Here is a 26,396-nt window from a genome sequence, read left to right as displayed (position 1 = left end):
TCTGATACCCAAGATATTTAGGAATTTTACATACATACACACATAATACAATTGAAGTTGTCAAAGGATATGAATATTTAAAAAGAATTGAAAACTATGACCTTAAGAAAACATGCTCCAAATCATTACTATTGAGGGCTGAAATTTAAAACCATAAGGTTTTGTCATGACACAAATTGGCAAAAACAAACCAGAATAGTTAAGGAAGACCATCTTCACTGTTGGTGGAACTACACAGGTCCAAATGTTGTGGATACTATTTAAAATCATGCAAAAATTCTTGATTATGCATATTCTCTGACCAGCAATCAGTGTATGTCCCTGTCAGAAATAAATGTGCCCTCAACAATTCCATAATTCCTTACAATGATCTAGGCTGTAACCTATACATTTCTGCCATCTTGCATGACTTGTCCCCAATGGGTAGGAAGTTGCCTGTTTTCTACCTCTTAATTAGCTCTCGCTCTTATCACATATTAATCTGTTTTCTCAATGTAAAATTCTTCAATGACATCCTTTATTTTATATGTATATAAATATGTATGACATACATGTACCCTTCCATTTTCTTCTGTGTGAGTCAATTTCCACAGAATATTGTATCCTATGTCTTGCTTTTCCATAGTAGTAAAATATAATTGAAGGACAAAAATTAGTCGTTGCTTTCATACAAAGCTTCCAAGTCTTATTTTTTCAGAAAATTGTTCAGTAGGATTGGCACAGTAGAATGCTAGTAAGGAAAACCTATGTTCAAATTCTACATCTAACAACCCAAATTCTAGCCTGTACCTACAATGTTGTAAGCACCTATCTACAGCAGTCACACTCAAATTGGGTAATTATAAATCACCATTTAATGGTCAGTGGTCTCAAACTAATAGGTTTTCTTCCCTTTCATAGAAATCGTAGAAAAAAGGCCTTCCTCCCCTCCTTTAATTCTTGACCCTTGCAAACATATAGCTTACAAGTAAAACTCCTTCCAAGGTTATTTTTTAAATACGATCAAATGACCTTTTCAGTACCCTTCTATCCTGACATTTGCAGCATAACCCTGTATAAGATGCCACTTTGGATACTACTCTTCCTGGGTTTCTAGAATGCGCTGAATTTTTGCACGCTTTGGGGTTAAATGACTTTCCTAAAGTCAAACACTTATATATAAAATGCCTGAGATTAAATTTTAACTCCAGAGCCAAGCACTTACCTACTTAGATGCCTGCCCCTCTGGGATAAAGAGTCTCATAAATGCCTTACAAGTCTACTTTGCAGGATCATATTCTATCAATGATGTAGGTCCTTAGGCTTAACTTTTAGCCCTTGTATCCATTTAGCAGTTCCAAATGTCAACATTATCTAGTTTCTCCGTACCCTACTTGTGTATCACCGTTGTTCTCGACAGTTAACCTTGTCTGATTCTGTAATGTAGTCTACTTCACTAAATTTTCAAGTCCTCATGCTATCATCTGGATTAGTAAAAACAGCCTTATTCCTCAAGTGCATGCTCTTATTTGCCAAAGCACTTTCTTGCTCAAAGTAATGGCTGTTACCTCTTCACTATTAGCATCTGAAGACCTCCATCTCAAGTGCATTCCTTAAGATTCTTTTCACTAATGTTCTCAGAACTGTCATTTGAGATCCCTACTCCTTCCTTTCTATGCCCCAAATAAGTTAATGTCTTTTGTCCTAATAATGTTAAATGAAACAGACCCCTTACTCCTAAGGTAAAGAAATTGCTTTTTGATACCAACACCAACTGAGAGTCATTGAACAATTCTTATAAAGCTAATGGGGTAACCAACTTTTTATATGGTAGTCTCAAATTTCATCAGAACTCCACCCCTTTTCATATTACCATTCAAACTATTTCACATGAATTCCATCCTCATTCCCTTCAATCCTGGAAGTATAGTGTCCCAAATCAATTTCCAAAGCAGACTTCAGACACCACTCAACCTTCCAATTTGACTTTTACCTCAACTTTTAGGGATTTTAAAAATAAACTTTGGTTTACATATTTCAAAAGTACTTAAATCTCCTTTCTACTTTTCACCTCAGTAGTATATGGTGAGTCTCCTTCCTCCCAGCAATTAACTGTAGCACAATATGTACCAGTATGCTTATCATTACTGCTTTATATCCTATCAGCTTCCACCATCTTAATACTCAGATTTCTAGATTTTTATGTAGAATGTCAAATGCACTGAATTTGGGGCCAAGTTGATTCCATTGTTTATTTTTTCTATGTAACCAGACAAAGGACAACTTCCTGACCATTGGTATTGTCTGAAGCTATTAAAGCTGCTGGTTGAATTGTATTTCTGAAGTTGTAGAATAAAAGAACCTGTAATTCAAGTATTGTCCAACCTATTTTCAATAAATCTTATTGTGTCTACTGAATTAGTACATATTTTGTATTACTACCATGTATAAAATCCAGTTGTGTTCACAACCCCCAAGTCTCCCCCTTCCTACAACCAAATCATGTCAGATAACTCAGTTATTATGTCAGGAGTCTTAGAGTCTTCTGTGTATTTATTGTTTTACAGCAGAATGCCCAACACAGATCATCATAACTGCCAAATAGTCAGCTGTGCAAAATAGTATATATATAGTGCTTAAGTACAAATGGGAGACATGATTTTTTTAAATAAATACTTAAACACAAATTTATGGTCCTACAAAAGAGCATTTAAACTAGATGGTCTAAGTTGATCTGCTTTCTTGGACCCACAGTAACTGTTATTTTCCCAAAAACCAATAGAATCAATATGCAGAATCATCAGTTCCACTGTGTGAATAATGGATCACAATAAATGAGTCCCTTTTTCTAAGAGCTGTTCTTGGCTCTTCTACAAATATGATCTGGCCTGAATAAAAAGACAACAGGAATTTCTTGAAGGTCAATGGTCCAAAAATGCTAAATATGGTTAAGTATTCTACATGATCTATATTTACTGGTTCCATTTTTAGTTAGGATGTTCTTAGATTACTTTCTTCAATTCATCATACAGGACAAGCACGAAAGCTCCACCCATGCCTCTCAGAACATTGGACCAAGCACCCTTGAAGAAAGCTTTGCCACCTTCATCTTTAGCGATTTTCCTCCAGCAGTCAATTGTACCAGTGTACATGATATCAGCTGACAAGGGAAAAAAAATTCCAGTCAGAATTTACAATTTGATGATACACATACAACTATTTTATTGCCTTGCAGAATATTTTTAACATTTACCTAGACCAGTAAAAAGCAATAGATCTTCCTTACAAATAAAGAGTAAAATCAATGTTGTTACAAAGAAAGATACAAGCAGCATGTACCTGTCTACTTATCAAATTCTGAATATATCAAAACCAAATACATAGAGTTGATGTGCCCACTTCCCTCCCCCAAACAAAAATGAAGGTAGAAAGGACATAAGGTAGCTGCCAACTAGAGCCTTGACGATCTGGGACTAAATTGTCAAGAACAAAGGTTATACAAAGATATGAGGGAATATGTACTAAATTTTAGAAAAGCAACATTTCTACACCTGGTAAATGTACTTAATCATTTTTTGAACCAAAACATAATAGGTATAGTTAAACGTAAAGCTATTCAATTATAAATATTACATTTGTCCCTCATTCATGCCAAAAAGATAAGGGTATAGTGACTATTAAGAGGGATAAATTCACCTCCTTTGCGTCCAGACTGCATCATCATTCGCCGCCTTACGGTATCAAAAGGATAGGAGACCACACCTGCTACAGCAGTCACCGTCTGTGCAATCATCCAGCTTACCACAATGTGAGTGTTCTTCGGATCTGGGAGCATACCTGCAAAATTATCCCCATTTCTTTTAAATTCAAACCTACCAAAAAACCCAACCCTATCCTTAAAGGTCAAGTTAATCTTAACAAAATGAAATTTTCCCCCTGTACCCTTTAAGACTGGAAGGAATATATATTCTACTTATTTGATCCATAATAGAAAAGAAAAACATTTACTAATTTATTACTCCTAAGGAAACAGAAACATTTTAAAAGAACTCTTACCTTTTGCTGTATCATAGATTCCAAAGTAAGCTGCTCTATAAATAATGATACCCTGAACTGAGACATTAAAACCTTGATACAAGCCACGAATTCCATCAGACTTGGTGATTTTTACAAGGCAGTCTCCCAGGCCTTTGAATTCTCTTTCAGTGCCAGACTTCCCAACATCAGCTGCCAAGCGGGTTCTTGCAAAATCCAAGGGATAGACAAAGCAGAGAGAAGTGGCTCCAGCTGCACCACCAGAGGCAAGATTGCCAGCAAAATACCTCCAAAATTGTGTGTGCTTGTCCACTCCTCCCAAAAACACCTGCTTATACTTATCCTTAAAGGCAAAGTTAAGGGCCTGGGTGGGGAAATATCTGATGACATTTGCTAAGTTGCCCCGCCAGAAAGAAAGCACCCCTTGTTCCTTTGGAATTCGGACTATACAGTCCATAATGCCTTTGTACTGCTTATCTGCAGCAATTTGTTTACTTGCATGCTGCACCTAAAAAAAAAAAAAAACAAAAAACCACGTTGTTAGGAAAAAGCCCCCCCTCCCCAAATAATTATTAAAATATGCTTTTGGAGAAGCAAGCCTAATACAACAATTAATCTTAGGATCTTGTGTGAGGGTGTCAATCTGAGGAATAAAAAATCTCATGTTTGTTTATGATTTTTACTTGTATTAGTAAAATGTATTTTAGTTAATACTTAGTATAAGATATATAGGACTTTTTGGTTAAGCTTCTACAACTTAAGCCTTCCTCTAGGCACTGAATAAGTAATGTCAGATTATCTCTGAGCTGTGGAAAGGAGCCTTAGAGGTCATCTCACACAAGGTCTGTATTTTACAACTAAAGGAACTGAACCTATGAATATCTTGATAAGGACAAAGTCAGTCCTGGGTTCTACTGCTAACATTAACTACCTGTATGACCTTGGCTAAGTGGGGCCTGCAGCTACTTGTTCCTGGCTCTTCAAACAGCTCAAAATTAAGGCCTAGAGTAAGGCCACACCACATATGTGCTTTGCAAATATGTACTTAATAAACATTAAATTTAATTGCTTCGTTCCAGCCCTGCCTAACCTTACGAGGTTATGAAAGAGTAATGGCTCTGACAGCCAGCTGTGACCTTGGGACAAACAAGTCATTTCAATGTCTCTAGGCCTAAGTTTCCTGACTGTAGGTTCCAAGGATAAAGAAAGCCCCTTCTCTGCTCAGCTGTCACTTAAAGCAGGCGGTGCAAGGCATATCGGACCCGTCGGGAATGAAATCCCTCATTTTAAACGTGGGTGATTGTGGCAAGTGGCCTCTGCGAGCTTTCAAAATCCTACTACGGCGGAATGCCCAGGCTCTTTAGGGTTGCTCTGCAGAATCCATTCAAAAAACGTCAAGGCTAAGGCGGCGCGGGCGCCAGGGTCCGCAGCCCGACGCGAAGCAAAGGCCAACCAAGGAGTCCTCGCCGGGGTGACCATGACAACCGGAGGGGCTCCCCCTCCCCTCCCCTGCCGCATTCAGCCTCCGCGCGCCGGCTCGGCTACTGCGGCAGCCGAGCCGGCCCCACGTGACCCATGACGTCAGCCTCCCGCCGTGCCCGACACTTCCTCTCCCTTAAAAGGGCAGCGGGGGTGCGGAGGCCGGGGCGGGGCGCCGCGGGACAAAGACCTCCCCTCCCCGACGGGCTCACGCACACTTCCGGGAGCTTCGCGCCAATCCCCGAGGGCCCGAGGCCTCGGAGGGAGGGCAGAAGACCCACGTGTCAGCGAGGCCGGCCGCCCCGCTTCCCGGCGCCCAACCGGGGGCCACTTCCTCCCCGTCACCTTCCCGTCCCTCCTCCGCGACCTCCTCGGTCAAGGACGGGCGGGAGGACGCGCGGGGGCGCGCGCGCATCCCCGCACAGCCGGTAGCCACATCGGGGAACCGCGCGGCGGCGCCTCGCGGGGCGTCGTCTCCCCTCCCCCGCCCCACAGGGCAAGGGGAGGGGGCGGGAAGGTGGGCGCGCGCCCCCGCTCGCCCAAGGCCCCGGATGCTCGGGCCTACTCTTCCCTCCGCCGCCCCCCCCCACTCCCGCCGTGAGCACCGGGCCCGGCCCGGCCCGCACCTGCAACAGCAACTTGACTCTCTCGATGGGGGCCACCGCGGTCTTGGAGATGGCGGCGGCGATGCCGCCGGCCAAGAAGTCCTTGGCGAAGGAGATGGCCTGTTCCGTCATGGTTGCGGCGGGAGAAGGAGCTGGAGTTAGGAGGAGAAAGCCGGCGAGAGAGGGCCGAAAGCCGGAGAAGTCGGTGCCGCCCGCACAGCCACTCGCTACAGCTCGGAGCGAAAGGACAGGGCGTCCCGCGCGCAGGCGCTAAAGCCTTTGCGCCCCGCCCCTTGCGGCCTCCTCCGGACGCTCCCATTGGCCGCTCCGGACCGGGGGGCGGGGAGCAGGGGCCGGCGGGGGCGGGGCCCCCGCTCTCGGCTCCCGCCCTGCCCCTCGCGTGTGTCTCTGGGAGAACAAAAGCCCCGCGGCCCGGCTCCTGGGCCTCGGCCTGCCCTGGCGGCCCACCCGGCCGGCCGGGCCAGGGGCCTGGGGGCGGGGCCTAGTGCGGACCGCTGCCCCGCCGGAAGCTTGCGAGAGCCGGCCTTATCCCCCGCTGGGAAGCGGCTCAGCCGCTTCCCGGAAGGACCTGGTCGCGGGGGCGTCGGGTGGCACTGGTGCCACCCACCCCGGCTGCCTGACAGGCCCGGCCGCGCAGCCTCCTACGTGTCCCACCAGCCTAGCACCACAGCACTTGGAATTTCTTCTTTCTTTCAATAAAATTGTGTTGTTTTCTTCTTATCTCAAAGCACAATTTTCTCCTCTAGCCCTTTTCCACATTATATATATTATATATATATAATATATATGTAAATTTGTAAAGGAAAAATAAAACCAATCAATACATAGCAAATAACTGAAAATCTGAAGTTCCACACCACTGCCCGGGAGAGGAGGGGTGCAAGATGACTTGGAATTTCATAGGTGAAAGGGAACTTTGCCCATAGTGTAAAGGATCCTGTATCTGTGACCTTGGGCAAATCAATTGCCCCAACTAGGCCTCAAGACTTGTTAGGGTGGTTGGGTAAGACGAGAATAATGCTATATGTCGAGATAACCCTGAATTTAGAACCTAGGTTCAAATTCTAATTCTTACTCACTGTATCATGATCTAGAGCCAACCCCTCTGAGCATTGCAAACTACCAAAGCTGATAAGTGGAAAGAACCCTAATCCTAGAGGCCCTGAATTCAAATTGTGCCTTACATGACCTTGAGTAAGTCAAAATCCCTCTGCAGTTCAGTTACCCCATTTATAAAATAAGGGAGCTGGGGAGTCTCTAAATCTCTGATCTTGTGACCTAGATCATAAAGTTGCTAATCCAGTTAGTGGCAGTTTTCCCTGTCTCCTGCCTAGGCAAGAGCTCTTCTCCCACTATACATTTCTGCTCACATTTTTACCTCCAAGTTAAAATACTAATGAGTGGCAGCCCTTTCTAACAGCTTAGGATTTCAAGTGACTCTGGGCTTCAACTTCTTTGTCCATATAATAAGCATAATTATAGTTGTATTATTTCCATAAGGGTGTGGTGAAGATCAAGGTCACCAAGGTCACAAAATCAAATACAAGAAGTTAAAAGGAACTTTAGGTATCGTGTAATCGGTCCAACTCCCTTTTCTAAGTGAGGAAAGAAGTCTGGAGATGTGATGTGTCTTTTGAAATAGTGAAAAGTAGTATATAATCATTAATTATGTGGTTCAGTGTCAAAATAAATCTTTCTGAAGGAGGGGAGAAAAAGGTGAGTAACTTGAAAAGATTTAGACTAAAATACAGAAAGCAATTTGAACTGGGCCTAGAAAGAAATGATTTGGATAGAAGTTAAATATTCAGTAGTAATGGTTACATTGTCCCAACAGAGAGTAGTAACGCTACAGGCTTGTGTAAATCAATTAATTGAAGGAAATCTAAATTTCATTTAAAGGTTAATGAAACTTAAGATGTCATTTTTCTCTGCTATGGAAGTTCAAAGATCCCATAAAATCTATCCACGGGAGTCTGTGAATATCTTGTTTGGAACACCTGGTATACACATTACAAGTTTAACCACTCCACCACTCCCCCTTCCCTGCCTCTTGGGTCACATCCACTTTTCCCTGGAGTCCTAAGTTTATTGGTGAGAGTTTCCGGGGAAAAGGATATAAAAAATTGAAGTTATGATGACAACAGCTATTTCTAAATAAAGATTGTTCAAAAGTTATGAACTTATCTGTGGCTCAGAGGTCACTTGTCTCACATTTCACTTCCCCAGTTTAAATGTACCAAGGTCCATCACCACCCTCAGTCCTCTTCCCACCCCACATCAACTTTTCCTAGAAAAGAGAAGCAGTCTCTGTATTGGATCTTTGAATGAAATGTAGTAGTGCATTGGGGTCAACTTGAAAATAGTGCACTCAAAAGTATGCCCTTTATTTACCAGTCTTAAGTAGACGTTTGTAGAGGAACAAGCCACTGGGACCCAAGAGTATCTTCCACCCTCCTAAAGTTATTTTAAGAAAAGCATTTTAGTAAATTTAAAGCACTATATAAATATGAATTATAACATTAACACCCTTCCCCAACCCAAACAATGTGGCATATTGGCGATACCTTTTTGCGAGAAGAAAATGAGACTCAGAAAGTTGTGACTCACAAAAAGCTAGTAAGCAGCAGCACTAAGTCTGAAATCTCAGGTCTTCTGATTTAAGATCATGAGTTCTTTCTATAGACCCTACTGTTTTACTGGAATAGATATTGCATTTTTTACAAAGAAATAATATAAATAATAGGAAGAGGCAAAATATTATTATGTTTTATAGATATAGATATCTATAAAACAAAGATATAATATATAATGCATAAAATGTTAGGTTACATAACCTTAACTGGGCTCTCACTGTAATAGGTACAACCATTTTTTCTCTTCTCTCTCTTTTTAACCATTTATAATCTGGCTTCTGACCTTATCATTTCACTGAAACAACTCTCTTTTGGCTGTTCCATTTCTTGGCTCCAGGCCTTCTCTCTGGCTGGTCCTTATACCTGGAGCTCTCACTGTCCTTTGCTGACTACTGACCCTCTGGATTCTTTTTTAAGTTCCCACTAAAATCCTTCTTTCTGCAGAAACCTTTCCCAACCCTTCTTGATTTCAGTGCCTTCTGTTAACTAATTCCTACTTATCCTGTATACAATTTCCTTTGTATGTATTTGTTTGCATGTTGTCTCCCCCATTAGATTGCAAGCTCCTTGAAGATAGTTGTCTTTTGCCTTTTTTTTTTAAGTTTTTACAAGGCAATGGGGTTAAGTGGCTAGCCCAAGGCCACACAGCTAGGTAAGTATTAAGTGTCTGAAGCCAGATTTGAACTCAGGTACTCCTGACTCCAGGGCCGGTGCTCTATCCACTGCACCACCTAGCCACCCCTTGCCTTTTCTTAAAAAAAAAAAAAATTCCTATGTCTTAGCACAGTGCTTGGCACAAATTAGGTGGTAAACATTTATTGATTTGGTCATTGAAAGTAGTTCCTTTTGATATAGTATGGTAAATAGAAACAATATTAGATTTGGACTTCAGTTCACATCTTTGCTTTTTTACCTAACCTGACCTTAGAAAATGTTTTTGCTAAACATGCCAATCCCCAATTGACAAATGGTCAAAGGATATGCAAAGGCAATTTACAGATGAGGAGATCAAAGCAATCCATAGTCATATGAAAAATTGCTCTAAATCATTACTTATTAGAGAAATGAAAATTAAAACTTCTCTGAGGTACCACCTCACACCTCTCAGACTGGCCAATATAACCAGAAAGGACAATGATCAGTGTTGGAAGGGATGTGGGAAATCTGGGATACTAATACATTGTTGGTGGAGCTGTGAACTCATCCAGCCTTTCTGGAGAGCAATTTGGAATTACACCCAAAGGGCAACAAAAATGTGCATACCCTTTGATCCAGCAATACCACTACTGGGTCTATACCCTGAAGACATTATAAGAAAGGGTAAAAACATCACTTGTACAAAAATATTCACAGCAGCCCTGTTTGTGGTGGCAAAGAGTGAATGACCATCAACTGGGGAATGGCTTAGCAAACTGTGGTATATGTACAAGATGGAACACTATTGTTCTATTAGAAACCAGGAGGGATGGGAATTCAGGGAGGCCTGGAAGGATTTGCATAAACTGATGCTGAGCAGACCAGAAGAACATTTAAGGCAACATGGGAGTGATGATCAACCTTAATAGACTTGCTCATTCCATCTGAGAAATAATCAGGCACCATTTTGGGCTATCTGCAATGGAGAATACCATCTGTATACAGAGAAAGAACTGTGGAGTTTGAACAAAGACCAAAGACTATTACCTTTAATTTATTTAATTTTTTTTTTTTAGTTTGTTTTTTCCAAGGCAATGAGGTTAAGTGGCTTGCACAAGGCCACACAGCTAGGTAATTATTAAGTGTCTGAGGCCAGATTTGAACTCAGGTGCTCCTGACTCCAAGGCCAGTGCTCTATCCATTGTGCCACCTAGCCGCCCCTATTACCTTTAATTAAAAAAAAACCAAACACGTTATCTTATTATGTAATTCTGCTATCCCTTACACTTTATTTTTCGTCCTTAAGGATATGATTTCTCTCTCATCACATTCAACTTAGATCAGCGTATACCATGGAAAAAAATGTAAAGACTAACACAGACTGCCTTCTATAGGGAGTGGGGGAAGCAAGATTAGGGGAAAAAATTGTTGAATTAAAAATAAATAAATGAATAAATTTTAAAGTTAAAAAATATGAAAGCAAAAAAAAAGAAAATGTTTTTACTCTAGTAAACAGTAACATGCTATAATGGATAGAAGAGTGGAGTCATAAAGACAAGGTTTTAAGACTGTTTTAGGCAAAATGGTTGTTTGACCTTGGAAAGTTCATTTGACTTTTCAGTGCTTCAAGGCAACTCTCTTAAAACTACAATCATTGCCACTAGTTAGAAGAGACCAGGAATTCTAGGAATTCAGGTCTTTCAATGAAATCTTGATTCCATTTTAAAGTTTACAAAACATTTTATGTACTTCTTCCAACAACAACAGTTGCAAAAAGTATTTTTTTTTATCACCTTTTGACAAATGAGGAAACTGCTATAAGGGATTTGTCCAGGCTCATAAAGCTAGTAAATGAAATTTGAATCCACAATGAAGTTTTTTTTCTTTTGACTCCAGTTCCTGAACTTAACTACCCCACCCTAGCTTCTTAGAGTTTGAGTTCCCTCATTTAAAATGGGGGAGGGGAGGAAGGTTAAACTAGAGAGCTTCCAGGTTCTATCTGGCTCTAAAATCCATGATCATGAGTAAAGCAGAGTCATAGGACTGTGAAAAAGAACTATTGGTTTGAGCCTCTCAATTTATTGATAAAGAAATTGAATCTCAAAGAGATCAAGTGATTTGCCCAAGGTCAGACAGATAAATATAGATGGGATTCTAACCCAGGTTCTCTGATTCCAAAGTCAGCTTTCTTCCCAGTTTACTATTAATGATCTTTTGTGCTTGTCAGTTTGCCAGAAATCATTTTCACTTTATTGTGAGAAAGTGTTTAAGGAAATATTTTCCAATTAAAGTTAGCTAAATAAGGATCAAATCCAGGCAGGATACTATCGACCACAAACATTCCACAGATTGCTCCTTTAAAAAAATGATTTTGACTATAGCTATGTACCTACTTTGCATACTAGGTCAATAGAAAAAACCTCTTGGCGGGGAAGACAGGCTACTACCAAATGAGGATAAGTTTGTAAACATGTTTATGCTTATAATGTTCACAAGTCTTTATATAGAGGGTCTTCTTGATCTTTGCAAAGCTGAAATTGGACTTTTTTTTTTAAATGAAAGGTGCAAAGCTATGAACTACCTCTTTCCTTCCACTGATGCCCTCTGCTGTAAAGAGCCTTTCCCTGCGAATACAGTGCCCGACAAAGCACTATTGCCATGTTTCTCCTTATGCTGCCAAAATAGCTACTCGGACAAGTGGCTAGGTGGAATTACCTAGCTGTGTAGCGTTGGGAAAGCCACTTAATCCCATTGCCTTGGTTAAAAAAAAAAAAAAGAACAAGAAGATGAGCTCAGATTGAGGAGAAAGATTGGACTGCATTTCAGAAATGGTATTTTCAATGTTCCAAAATTGCTTATTGCTACATAAAATCCCTTTATTCAACTGTCATATTAATATGAATTATAGAACCTCGTGATTCTAGAAAAAAATGAAATTAAAAATAATCAAATGGCAATGGAAAGATGAAGGTAGAAGCATGAAGGGGCATCAGTTTATGCAAATCCTTCCAGGCTTCCCTGAATTCCCCTCCCTCCTGGTTTCTAATATGGACATGAGGATAAGGACAACATGGAGTGAGAGTAAGTAACAAAAGAATTAGTGGTCCATTAGCACTCTTAAAATACTAAAAGAACAAGATGACATCTAGAATAATAGGTAGATCCACTGTGGAAAACCTGTGGAAATACAGGGACAAGAACCTAGGGTGGGGGAAAAGCATAGAGAAATTGTAAATTGAGTCAGGATACCTTAGTCACACCAGTAATTAATCAAATAATTCCAATTAATCAAAATTCCAAAGTCAAAACAAAACAAAAACCCTGAAGTCTGAGTTAGAGAATTTCAGAGGTCATGAAGCCTAACCTTCATTCAAATAGAATTCTTGATTTATAGCCCTGATTAAGACCATCTAGTGTTTATTTGAAAATCTCCTAATGATATTTGCCAAGTCAGCCCATTCCACTTTTGAAAAGGTGATAGATATCTAGCTTTCATAAGAAACTAATGACACTTGACATATACTAATCAAAGATGTTATCATTATACACAGGAAACTGAAAAGTCGATCAGTAATTTTATCCCTTTTTTTGGTTTAAACAACCTAATTTAAAAAAGATACAGTACTTCAGTTTTTATGCATGGGAGGTGGAAGGGGCAATAGGAGAGAATCAGAGAAAATAGTCATAGAGAAGACTTGATTTTATGATGAAAAACTTCATTCACCCAGTGGGTCTGCCACATTTCCAAATAAAATATTTAACTCATTTACTTCCACAGGTGTGTAGTCAGTGTGACTCACTTGCAGATGAAAGTACTCAAAGGAGTAATTTAAATAACTAATCTTGGTTCCAGGGAAGAGATAAACACAGCTTTCTGGGAGTGGAGAGAGATTGAAGGGGTAGAACTACATGAGACAAGATATTTTATGCAATGTCACCCTCAGTCCTTGTTGGGAGGATGTTTTTTGCTTGTTTTTGTTAGAAAGGAAGTGAGAATAAAAAAAAGAGGGGGTTGTATATTCAAATATCTATAATATAAAAACATATGGCATTGATAAAACTTATTTTCTCTCTCTCTTTTTTTTTTTAGATTTTGCAAGGCAATGGGGTTAAATGGCTTGCCCAAGGCCACACAGCTGGGTAATTATTAAGTGTCTGAGGTCGCATTTGAACTCAGGTACTCCTGACTCCAAGGCCAGTGCGCACCTAGCCGCCCCATAAGACTTATTTTTAAAAAACAGATTTTTCTTTTTTTTCTGCATCATCAAAATTTTTTTTCTTCCAGAGAGGAAGAAAAGAAAATCATCAAAATAAATAAATATAATAAAAAAGTTTGAAATTATAGTCAATATTCCACACTCTGTGGATCTTCCATTCCTGTAGAGGAAGTGGGCAAGTTTTTTATTTTTCTTCTTTGGAGACCATAATTGTTCTTGGTAATTTTGCAACATTCTCTTGATTTTTTTTGGTTGTTCTTCCCATTTAAATTGTTGCTGTCCTATCTATTGCTTTCTTGTTTTTTTTTTCCACTCTACATCAGATTATGTAAGTCTTTCCATGCTTCTCTTATTTATCATATTCATTTCTTACAGCACAGTAATATTTCACTACATTCATGTACTACAATTTAACAATTTTTCAATCAACGGGCATCTGCTTTGATTTCAGTTCTTTGATCCCTCAAAAAGTGCTGTTATAATTATTTTGATATGTATGCTTTTTTTTTTTTAGGTTTTTACAAGGCAAATGGGGTAAAGTGGCTTGCCCAAGGCCACACAGCTAGGTAATTATTAAGTGTCTGAGGTTGGATTTGAACCTAGGTACTCCTGACTCCAGGGCCAGTGCTTTATCCACTGCGCCACCTAGCAACCCCCTTTTTTTTTTCTTTTCAATGACCAACTTGGAGCCTAGTAATAAAACTTCTAGGTCAGAAGATACGAAAATTTTCATCACTTTATTTCAAATTGCTTTCCAAAATTATATTTATAGTTCTACCAACAATGCCCCAGTGTACCCATTTTCCCATAACTCTACTAATACTATTCCCATCTTTTGTTAGCTTTAAAAATTTCTGGGTGTGAGGCAAAATTTTGGGGTTTCTAAAATTGTTTTTAAAGTGAAGACTAATTTCAGTTATCTATTTTATCACACTTTTTTTTTTTACATTTTCTATTTTTTGTTTTGTTTTTAGCAAAACCCAGTCACACAGCTAGGTAATTATTGAGTGTCTGAGACTGGACTTGAACTAAGGACCCCCTGATTAGGACTGCACCCCCCCCTTTTTAAAACATTTTCCAAGAGTTATCTGATGTCTTAACCTCTCTAAGCATAAAAAAGGAGATCCTACCTATTTTCTTCACAATACTACTGGGTTACTATTCAGAAAGGACTTTGTAACTATATAAATGAGTTATTAATGATGATTAAATGTGGTACAAACTAAAAATTTCAACTCTGCATTCTCTTACAAACTGCTCCCTTGGGGCAGCTAGGTGGCAAAATGGGTAAAGCACCAGCCCTGGAGTCAGGAGTACCTGGTTCAAATTCAGTCTCAGACATTTAATAATTACCTAGCTGTGTGGTCTTGGACAAGCCACTTAACCCCATTTGCCTTGCAAAAACCTAAAAGAACCAAAAACAAAATAAAAACTGCTACCTTATTGTTATAGAGTTCTCTTCCCCAACTTAATTTTACTGATAAAATAACCAAGGAAACACTTAGAGAAAAAATACATAAAACCAGTCAATTAAGTCACACACAGCTTTAATGTCTTTGTCTGTGATTTACTAATATGGGTTTCCCCTCAGAAAGTGCAGATTACAACCCTTTTATCCCTCCTAGACAGTTGTAGATCATTCACCCCACATACTTTAGGAAGAACTATCTCCAAGACTAGGGGAAGGACAACTTTTAGGTATTTTTACATGACAAAGATAATATGAGACAAAGGTAACTATCTTCCCCAGTCATTTCCTAGTCCAAGATTACATTTCTTGAGTGTTATCATCTACATCAGAAATTAAAATGCATTTGAGATATGTTTAACAAAATAAATAAAAATATAATACAACATAATTTTAATTAGTTGGGTCTGCTGGGATCCATCTGCATTTCAGTTTGACACTACTGGTCTTCTCTAACTTGTATCCATGTTATCACTGGTTATACAATGCAATCTGCTTACTTCTATCTTGTATCTCGCCATTGTCTTTTGTTTTTAACATTAATATTCTTCCAGTGGTTTTGAATCATGGAATTCTTTATGTCTCTGAAGAATCAAAACTGACCCAAGGAGCTATGGATGCTTCTATATATTTTTCTTATGGTGATTTAAAAAATATCGTTTTCTTTCCTTCATAGTAATAACACTGTTGAGGGAGTGGCATATCTATTTCTAGAATCTCCCTTCGTGGTCATAACAAGGAGACTAGAATCTAGACTCTTTCCTCTTGCACCACAACCTAGTTTTTTCTCTTAAAAATATACAAAGAATACTTCGAAATAGTGAGGTATGGTGGAAAGAAAACTGGATTTGGAATCAGAGGACCCAGGTTCAAATGTTGACATGAATATTATATGACTTTTGTGACCATGGGCAAATAATACCTTATGAACCTCACAGGTTTGCTATGAGAAGTGACCTATGTAAACTGTGAAGCTCTATTTTATATAATTGAAATATTATGAATTTAAAACATCATACAAAAGGTGACCTGTTCACTCTTCTTTTCTTTTTGTCATAGGATCAGAACTCTCAATGATGAGGTAATTACCACAACAAATCAGTAAATCAACAGTATTTATTAAGCAGTTACTATTTGTGGGACACTGTTCTGGGCACTAGGATTCAAACTGAAATAAACTACTAGAAAGTAATTTATATTCTAATGGGGTACCCAAGGACATGTATAAGTACATATAAAATAAACATATGAGGAAGGAATGCAAACAAATTCAGAGTAGTTAAAAACAAGGTTGTTTGGGAGGATGAGATCAGAAAAGTCATCATATAGAACTAGTGCTTCAACTTAGCCTTAAAGAGAGGGATTCTGGGGTGGCTAGGTGGCGTAGTGGATGAAGCACCGGCCTTGGAGTCAGGAGTACCTGGGTTCTCAGACACTTAATAATTACCTAGCTGTGTGGCCTTGGGCAAGCCACTTAACCCCATTTGCCTTCCAAAAAAAAAATTTTAAAAAAATAAAAAAATAAAAAGAGAGGGATTCAACAAGGCAGAATTGAGGAGAAAGTACATTCCAAGCATGAGGAGCAGCCAGTAAGTACAAAAAAAGCATTAAAGGGGGAGATGAGCGCCCTTTGTGATGAGCAGAGAGAAAGCTGGTTCAACAGAATGGAGTAATATAGGAAAGGCAATGAAAGATTTTAAATTTGATCCTAGAGGCAAGTGGGAACCACAAAAATATATGGAGTATGGAGTGATGCGACCTTAAAATGAGGACCTAATGACAATAATATCAAATTCTAATAGAAAGGTCCTGCAGGCTACATATTGACTTAGAAAAATCACAAATGAACATTATCCATATTGTATTATATATTTATTAATTTTTTTAAGAATCTCCCAATTACATTTTAATCTAGTTCAACCTGCAATTGGGGGTTTTGTCTTCCTCTTACCATCTTCCTGTGGCATTTGAACTTTTGATGCATTAGAATTTAGCCATTTGAATCCCTCTGTTGAACAGGGTTAACAAAATAGAAGATATTCTTCTGTGATTTCTCCAGACATAATTCTTTTTTGAGGGCAGAAGGAAGATGGAATGTTTGAAAAAATATAATGTCTTATGTCTAATCTATATCAGATTACTCACTCTTACAGGAAGACAGGAAGGTAGGAAGGGGAACAGAAAAATGTGGAACTTAAAATCTTACCAAAAAAATGTTGACATATAATTGGAAATAAAATGAAAAATATATACAAAATTTCTTATTTTTTGTCATTATTCAAGGTAGACCTGGATCTCTGAGTATAAGCCAGTTTTAATCCAAAGACCTCCATGCATTAATGATGCCTAGTGGGAAATCTTGTCTCCATTAGATACTTGGGAAAAAGGCTAGAATACAAATACAAGTTTGGAACTTGGTTTCCATCTTCACCACTCTACTGAAAATTCTTTAAAGTCACCAATGACTTCACTGTCAGATCCAATGGCCCTTTTCCGATTGTCTTTGAACTCATTCTCTTTGACCTCTCTTAGATATACAAAGTTGTTGACCAATGAATTCTCCTGCTCTGGGATTCCATGACATAGTACTTTTGTGATTCTTCATCTAGCAAGTGGGTATCCCCCCCAGCTCTGTCCTTTGCTGTTTTTTCCTATTTTCTTTTGCTTAGTAACAGTATGGCTTCAATTATAACCTTTAGATAAGTAACTGAAATCTTTCTCAAGTACTTCTTTTCTCTGAAATCCTCTCTAACATTTCTAATTCCATGCAGAATGTCCTTTCTTCACTTCCTTACTTCTCTATTTGTGTTGATAGCACTGTCATTCATCCAGCATTAATATAATAAAAAATTAATAATAATAATACAAGAGTATCTTGAAGACAGTTGAATAATGTGGTATAGTAGAAAGGATACTTTTCTTGGAATCAGAAGAAGTTCAAGTTCAGTTACCAATAATATAGTGTTCTTGTGACTGAATTTCCAATCTATAAAATGGAAATACTTGCCCAACAGACCAGACATAAAACCTTAGTTATCTTTGTTTTTTCTCCTAGACTCTTAATTCTGTCTTTGAAATTTCTCATCCATCTAAACTTCTATTTCCCTTGCTAACATAGTTCATGCCTTTGCTGTCTCTTATCTGTGCTCCCATAATGGTTTATGTTCATCTTTCCTATGCTTAAAATCATTCTTTATACTGATACCATAGAAATTCTTCTCAGGCTGACCAGTCTTTGCTCCATACCCTTCAGTAGCTCCCCATTAATTACTAAGTAAAAGAAAAATTCCTCCACCTAACATCCACACTCTGGTTCCAATTTTCCTGTACAGTTTTCTCACCTTCTATTTCCATGAGCCAACCTGAAATACTCTCTATTTCCCTACCTTTTAGTCATCTTTCCTGCCTTTATAACTTCATGTATTACCCTTATACAGATCCGCTTGCACTGGGAATTTTTACTTTCCTTAGAGACCCCTCTTAGAAAGGCCCTCTGTCATCAGAACTTCTCTGATGTCTCCAGTCATAAAGGATCATGTTCCTATGCACTTATCATAGTATACTTTGTCCTAGTTAATTGTGGATCTCCATACCAGACTATAAACTCCTCAAGGGCAGAAGCTATACTGTCTTGTTTCATCTTTGCATCACCAGCATACAATCTAAGACAAGTGACAGGTCTTTTAGATTTGTTGAATCAAACATTAAGTGACCCGCTTAGGATGACTGTGGCATTAATAGCTGACGGAGGATTCTTTAGCCAGGATCCTGACTGCATGTGAAGTGCTAGCAAACAATGTAACCCATAAATCCTTAGGCATCACCCCACACATAACTTGTTCTAAGGTCCTAAACTAAGCAAGAAAAAGCAGATGAGTGTGTGTGTGGGGGGGTTACTGCTAATTGTTTTTAGCTTCACTGAATAGTTAACTGATAAGGAAATGCTACCGTCTGTTATTTAATGCCCAACACTATGCAGTTCTCTAAGCAACCTCTTTGCCACAAGAATTGTCAGTTAAGGTCTCTGAATTTTTTTTGTTATTATTAATATAAGTAGAAGGATAAGATTATTTCTCATATTGGTACCATGCTTTTCTCTCAAGATAAGATACTTAGCTTTCTTCACCACATCCTCACCTTTCAAAGCCATTATTACTTAAATGTTTACTTTCTGATTTGGGTTCTCATCCTTACTGGTAGGGGAAAAGCTTTAAAACACTGTCCATCTGTTTAGATTTTTAAAAACAGAGGCAAATTATGAAGCATTATTTTATAGCAGTTGCTGATATATTAAAGGCATAATGTCAGCAATGGGAACTCTCTCCACCTCCTTTCTTAGTATTTTTTTTGTTTTGGTCAAAACAATTCTGACATTAATCTAGTGACATCTCTCTCTGAATTTAATGACTGAGTGTTTTACAATAGCTCTATCTGTCAATACCAGGCCCTTGCTGAAATAAGTTTTAGAAATGAATAAAACGTGAAGCATCAAGTTATAACAGATGAGGTATCTAATTTAAAGTGATCCCTCTCTTTGACTGTCATAACCACTTTGTGCTTTTTGTATGATAATGTATAGCTTATAAATGATAATATGGATGGTGAAGAAAGAAGCAGACTTGGAATAAGAAAGATCTAGGTTCAAGTCTTGTCTGACACATACTATGATATTTAGTTAGTCACAATCTCTCAGTTGCCCAGGAATCTCTGTAAGTCTCTAAGTTACAAGTCAGCTCTCAACCTGAAATAAGTAGAGGAAATGCCTGCACCAGGAGATCCTCTACACCAAAGAAATCAGTCCCAGAACTGAGGCTCAGAGAACAGCAGGAATGCATATGTAGTTTAGACAGTCATTTTAGGGAACTGATGAGATCATCCAGGAAAAAAAGAGTAGAGGAGGCTCAGTGCTCAGGTACATCTATAGACATGAATGATGATCTTGCAAATATGACTGAGACTGTAGTCCTGACAAGTAGGAACAGAATCACAACAGAATAATGTCACGAAAACCCTGTAAAGAGAAATATTTCAAAGGGGATAATCAGTAGTGTTAAATATTGTGGATAAGTAAAGATTAGGATTAAGAAAAGGCTACTGAGGGGCAGCTAGGTGCATAGTGGATAAAACACCCTGGGGTCAGAAGTACCTGGGTTCAAATCCAGTCTCAGACACTTGATAATTACCTAGCTGTATGGCCTTGGGCAAGCCACTTAACCCCGTTTGCCTAGCAAAAACCCCCCCCAAACCCCAAAACAAACAAACTAAAAAAGAAAAGGCTACTGGATTTAGAAATAATTCATTAGCTTTTTCAGAATGGAACAGAATGTTCCAAATGTCTTAGTACAGTCTTAAGCTATTAAAGCTTCCAGTGTTTGGTACAATTCATACAATGACTAGAACATTATAGAGGAAAATAACTGTAAAAGACAAAGAATTATGATCAATGCAATGATCATTTGTAATTCCAGAAGAATGGTGAAAAATAATGCTACTTAACCTCTTAGAAAAGATTTGATGCACTTAGGAGCCCTGAATGAGAGAGTTTCAAGACTTGGTCAATGTAGAGATTTATTTTGACTGTAGTACCTATCTATATTAAAAGACAGCTCCTTTGGGAGTGGTGTGGGAGGGGAGCATTTAAGAGAGGGAATGGGGGAAGCAGAGTAATAGTAATACCCCTCCCCCTAAAAAAGTCAAAAAGAAAATAGCATGAACCAGTCATTTAAAAATGGGCAGCTAGGTGATGCAGTGGATAGAGCACCTGTCCTGGAGTCAGGAGAACCTTTCAATCTGGCCTCACTTACTACCTGGGCAAATCACTTAACCCTAACTGCTTTCCCTTTGAAAAAGAAAAATGCAAAAGAGATAAGGAAGTTGAGAATGATCATAGACTAGAGGGAAATGTTAGAACTAATGTGTTAAATTTTAAATATATTTTTAAAAACAAACAAACAAAAAAGGCTTAGCTTTTGGGCATGAAGAATACAAAAGACTGCCCAATTCTATCCAAGTACAAGAGATATTTTATAGAAAAAGTCAGAGAAATGCCCAAGCTAATCAAACAGGCAGGTTAGAGAAATATGATAGTTTTGGCTAAAATGTATCATATTGATGTTGAAAATCACTTAAAACGGAAGTTGGAACAGAAATATAGATGTCAAAACATATCCAAGACATTCTCAAAGCAGAGAGTAACATAAGATCATAAAAAGAAAACATGCAATAAAAGCGCTATGGAGGTAATTAAGTTACATCAAGAGATTCCCATTTTTTCATTATTTTTCCTAGTTCATGATGTCTCCTGTGGTGTAAATGGTGCGGACACTATTGGTGAATTTTATTTTTATATTTTTATTTTATTTTTTAATTTTTAAACTTAAATACAATTTAAGAAAAAAAAATTGGCCACGTGTGAATCAAGACATAAGAGAGGAGTCATAATATAAAGCAATAAATTTCAATTTCAAGAAAACCTATTTAATAAATACTACCCATTGTGTATTATTACATTTTAAAGATTCTCAAATATTGAATCCCTCATTGTTACAACATACTTTAAGATCAGTGATAAAGGATTCATTATTAGTTCACAGTTATTGCAAGTTAAGAAATCTTTTTTAGATCGGACACATTTTCTTTCTTTTTGGAGGCAATCAGGATTAAGTGACTTGCCCAAGGTCACAGCTAAGTATCAAGTGTTTAAGGCAGTATTTGAACTTGGGTTCTCCTGCCTCTAGGGCCCATGTTCTCTGCTGAACCACTGAACTGCTCCACACAGGAGCAGCATATTTTCTTTTAAAAAAATATTTAATAGGGTTAAACAATTAGGCAATGGGGTTAAGTGGCTTGCCCATGGTCACACAGCTGGACAATTATTAAATGTCTGAGACCAAATTTGAACTCAGGTTTTCCTGACTCCAGGGCCAGACTCTATCCACTGTGCCACCTAGCTGCCTCCACATAATATATATACATATATGTATATGTGTGTATATCTTTTTTTTTTTAGGTTTTTGTAAGGCAAATGGGGTTAAGTGGCTTGCCCAAGGCCACACGGCTAGGTAATTATTAAGTGTCCGAGACTGCATTTGAACCCAGGTACTCCTGACTCCAGGGCCAGTGTTTTATCCACTACGCCACCTAGCCACCCCCCAAACATAATATATTTTCAATAATTAAATGGGTATATGCTAATTTTTTACAAACTTTCAAGTTGAAATTATAATAAATAATATTTCCTAAAAGATTTAATTTCAAAATTTATAAATCTAATTGAATACATAGGGTTAGTAAAACAATCAAACACAGAAGTCATGATTTTTTTTCTTTAATACTTGATGCATAAAATTATATCTAACAAATTTCTGGTTTGCCCAATTTGGGAAGCCATGTTATTCAAATAAATTTCTGATTCATAGCTGCTCCTCTCCTTTCCCTCTGATCTGCAGCCTCACACTTCCATTTCTTTTCTTGTCATCTAAGGTAATTTCAATCAGCAAGTGGTCAGATCTTGAAGCTAGGTGGCACAGTGGATAGAGCATGACCTTGAAGTCAGGAGAACTGGAGTTGAGATCTGACCTCAAACATGTGATACTTATTAGCAGTGATTTGGACAAGGCACTTTACCCTGATTGCCTCCAGGCATCCAGGGCTATCTTCAGTCATTCTGATTCATACCTGGCCACTGTACTCAGATAGCTCTAGAGGAGAAAGTAAGGATAGTGACTTAGCATAGCATCCTCTCACTCATGGTCTTCTTCAAGAATGAAGGAAAGGGGGGAGGCTAGGTGGCGCAGTGGATAAAGCACAGGTCCTGGAGTCAGGAGTACCTGGGTTCAAATCCGGTATCGGACACTTAATAATTACCTAGCCGTGTGGCCTTGGGCAAGCCACTTAACCCCATTTGCCTTACAAAAACCTAAAAAAAAAAAAAAGAATGAAGGAAAGGGGCAGCTAGGTCCTACAGTGAATAGAGCACTGGCCCCAGAGTCAGGAGGACTGGAGTTCAAATCCAACCTCAGATAGTTGCCATTTAACTAGCTGTGTGACCTTGGGTAAGTCACAATGCATTGTCATAAATAAATAAAATAATTTAAAGAAAAGAATTTTATGAAAAAAATGAGACAAATATGACAAGGCAAAAGTTGAGAATCTGAAATCATATTTTAAGAGTTGTGAGGCATCCACCATGCAACATATGAGTCAAATACATAATTTCAAGAGACTGAAGGATATGGAATAGGTGAGTCTGAATATGGTGCACAGGATCAGGGTTGTAAAAAAGGCAATTAACAAAGGAACAGAATTGATACAAATAAACCCAGAAGACCTCAATTCCTACTAGAATAAAACTGGCCTTCTGAGAGATAGCATGGCATAATAGAAAATAGTGAATTTCAGAGTCAAGAAAACCTAAGTTCAAATTCCACTTCTGACGTTTACCATGTAACCCTAAGCAAGTCACTTAATTTCTTTGAGGCTTCATTCCCTCATTTGCATAAAGAGAGGATTGAACTTGATGGTTCAATGATCATCATAACTATGGGTCAACTATGACTCTATGACAGCAAATGGTAATAGAAAAAGATACAAAAATATACATGCATTAATGGTTAAGAAATGCGGGCATTAAAATTTTCCACCTACAATAAAAGAGACTGAGGCAAAGATCTCAACTAATGGCACTTTATTAAAGCGTTCATAGTCCTCTCTAATGATTTGATTCCCAAATATCCAAAAGAGGTGTGGCAAAATATAGACTCTCATTAGTTGACTTATGACACATAAACGAAAAGAAGCAAAAATGATAAGTCAGTAAGGTCATGAATTGAATCAAGGAATATCTCCACTGACTAAATGGTCATAAGATATAGATGGACCCCTTCTTAGGTTAGGCAGGAGCAGAAAGCTTATTAGGACAAAGGCAATTTCATTTTCTTTCTCCTTTCTTCCATTCATTAGTCTTTAGCTACAATTCAGGATTAATAGTTACTTACTGATGCACTCATTCAAAATCTAACTCTCTATGTTAACCTTCTCAGTTCAATTTTTCTTTTTAAACAGAAGAAGCAGGTGAGATGAAGTCAGAGTCATAGTAGATTAGTGATTTGAAAATTGTTTCAAATTCTTGAAACTGAGTGTATGTTTTAAGTTCCAAAGTGAGTATTTCACAGTCAAATGGAAAAAACAGAAACTACAGTCAAAACAATTTCTGAAAACTCAGGCAAATTTGCCTATAACTTCATATTCCTTAAAATGTTATTGTTTGTCCTTCCTTCTTGAAAAGGACCATGATATCAGGGAGATGATACCATGACAAGAGGCAACAGAATCAGGTGACAATCCAAAAATAAAAAAAAAAAACTAACCTAAATTTCTTGAATACACACAAAATATTTAACATACAGAAATACAAGAAAAAAATCCAGGTCTTCCAAAAAAAACTTGTTATTAGAATGCCTGGAAATGTGCCCAAAGAGCAGAATATTTCTTCATTTCTAATATGGTCAAGGATGCAGTCCTGCAACCTGAGAGAGGAGTCCAGAGTCTGTTCTGAATGCTAAGAGCTGACAAGGTTCTTTGGGGTTGAGGAGTCCAAGGATTTAGTTGGTTTGCTTGCACATCCACAGATCAGTCACCATGGCCATCCACAAACAGGACCATCAGGTTTGAAAGAACTAGGTCCAGGAAGGGCTCTAAAAAGGTCCAGAGGATAGTATCAAGACTTTTCCCCATATGACTAACTTTTATTTATGAGGCTAGTGCTGTGAAAAGAGTTGAACTTCAAAATATCAAACTGCTTAATTCACTACACATGTAATTTTTTTAAATGCCAAAATAGCATCTAAAAAATTTCCTGTTATCTTAGTCTGCACTTGAGTGAATCCATATTTTTCCAACAACTGTTTGTATTCTGAGTTACTCCTCTGCTTGCCTTCCGTCATACTAAGGGACTGTAGCACAGCTCTTGGAGGGTCTATCTTCTCTTCACCAAGTACAATTTCAGCTATCAGCAAGGCACAGCCTATATTTTCAAAATAAACCAAAACAGTTCATTAAATTAATAGGTGATTGCACACATGCAGGTAATTGCTTCTGAACAACAAAAAAAAGCAAGGCTATGCTAGTAGAGAGTTCAGAAACCTAATTAGTGGACTAAATTACAATCTCTACAACCCTCCACTAAAAAAGATAGGTGTTGATAACGCAAATATTACCTATTCACAGGATAGCAAAATAATAGGAAAATGGACAATTATTAGAAAGACAGAGAACATGAACCCCCTTGCATGAATTTTCTCTGTCTGAACTGTTTACTTCTACAGATTCTGAAAGTATTAACATCTTATTTAAATGGGAAGTAAATCTATAGATCCAGTTCTTTTACAAATTTGAAAGAGTTACAGGGCAGCAGAACAACCAGCAAATGAATGATTATTAGAAAGACAAGATATATTGAAACAAACTCTTAGATGGTGCAAGGTATAGAATGTAGGCTAGGAGTCAGGTAGACCTGAGTTTAAATTCTGTCTCTGACCCTGGCCAAATCACTTAACTTCTCTCAGTTTCAGTTTCCTCATAAAATATTATTACCTACCTCCCAGAGTCACTGGAAAGATCAAATGAGGAAACATAAAAGGCACCACGCAAACATTAAGCTCTCTTGAAATATTAGCTATTGTTATTATTTCATACATCTATATTAATTTATCAGAAAATATTAATAAGTCATTTAAATTAGAGATAAATCAAGCCATAAACTTCTAGTTTTCTTTATTATTAGCAAATGCTCTGATTAGGGAATGAGGAATTTTTAAAAATTTATTATATAGTACACATTATTATAATGTACTAATGTACCATTAATATAACATAAATTATAAAACACATATTATAGACCACATTATAATGAATTTTATCACAATGTATTTTAATATATATGACCTGTTATTTATACTATATGTATTATATAAAATTATATATAATATTTCTAATACATGATTACAATGTGTTGTATTATTATAATACATAATATTATCTTATTAGCATGCCATTAATTCTAAAGTTGTAAATGTACATGCAAAATCAAATTATATTTGCCATGAATAATGGAAAATATTTTACACTACAAGACTACAGAAGTTACTTCTCTTGATAGATATAAAAGAGAGCTAACACTTCTGCTTGATCATAAACAGGTAGGATACCAAAAAAACCCAAATCTGACATTCACTTTAAAATAATTTAAAATGATTTCATAAATTTCTTCAACATTGCTGTGAGGTCAAAGGATTCAAAGCCAGCAAAAAGCTTAAGGGTTATT

The 26,396-nt window shown here is 37.9% G+C and overlaps 2 protein-coding genes across 6 annotated transcripts in view; both read right to left on the bottom strand.

Moving 5' to 3' along the window:
- Positions 1-776: 776 nt before the first annotated feature.
- On the bottom strand, positions 777-6,352 carry SLC25A6 (solute carrier family 25 member 6). The gene is made up of 4 exons (XM_074213666.1): positions 6,120-6,352; positions 4,036-4,522; positions 3,676-3,816; positions 777-3,139 (listed from the first exon to the last, which is right to left on the bottom strand). Exons 1-4 carry the CDS (start codon positions 6,228-6,230, stop codon positions 2,982-2,984), a joined length of 897 nt encoding a protein of 298 aa, XP_074069767.1. The 5' UTR covers positions 6,231-6,352; the 3' UTR covers positions 777-2,981.
- A 16,631-nt stretch (positions 6,353-22,983) lies between these two features.
- Positions 22,984-26,396, bottom strand: part of ASMTL (acetylserotonin O-methyltransferase like) — a 65,088-nt gene continuing 61,675 nt past the window's right edge. For 4 of the 5 annotated variants that reach the window (XM_074213661.1, XM_074213664.1, XM_074213663.1 and 1 more), the window contains one exon: positions 22,984-25,097. In XM_074213661.1, the coding sequence (XP_074069762.1) occupies positions 24,874-25,097 (224 nt within the window). In that variant the 3' untranslated portion in view covers positions 22,984-24,873. The remainder of the gene's footprint in view (positions 25,098-26,396) is intronic. The other variant, XM_074213662.1, reaches the window with a different exon arrangement.

The sequence above is a fragment of the Macrotis lagotis genome, chromosome 1 (genome assembly GCF_037893015.1).
Source record: "Macrotis lagotis isolate mMagLag1 chromosome 1, bilby.v1.9.chrom.fasta, whole genome shotgun sequence".
Lineage (NCBI taxonomy): Eukaryota > Metazoa > Chordata > Mammalia > Peramelemorphia > Peramelidae > Macrotis > Macrotis lagotis.
Note: the sequence above shows the minus strand (reverse complement) of the source record. Positions and strands in the feature narration are given on the sequence as shown.

Bases quoted from the DNA above. Each gene is read 5' to 3' on its own strand.
- SLC25A6 (XM_074213666.1), bottom strand. From the start codon at position 6,230: ATGACGGAACAGGCCATCTCCTTCGCCAAGGACTTCTTGGCCGGCGGC. The intron at 3,817-4,035 runs GTAAGAGTTCTT...ATAATTTTGCAG, and splicing joins AATCTATGATACAGCAAAAG to GTATGCTCCCAGATCCGAAG. The intron at 3,140-3,675 runs GTGAATTTATCC...TTCCCTTGTCAG, and splicing joins GCAGTCTGGACGCAAAGGAG to CTGATATCATGTACACTGGT.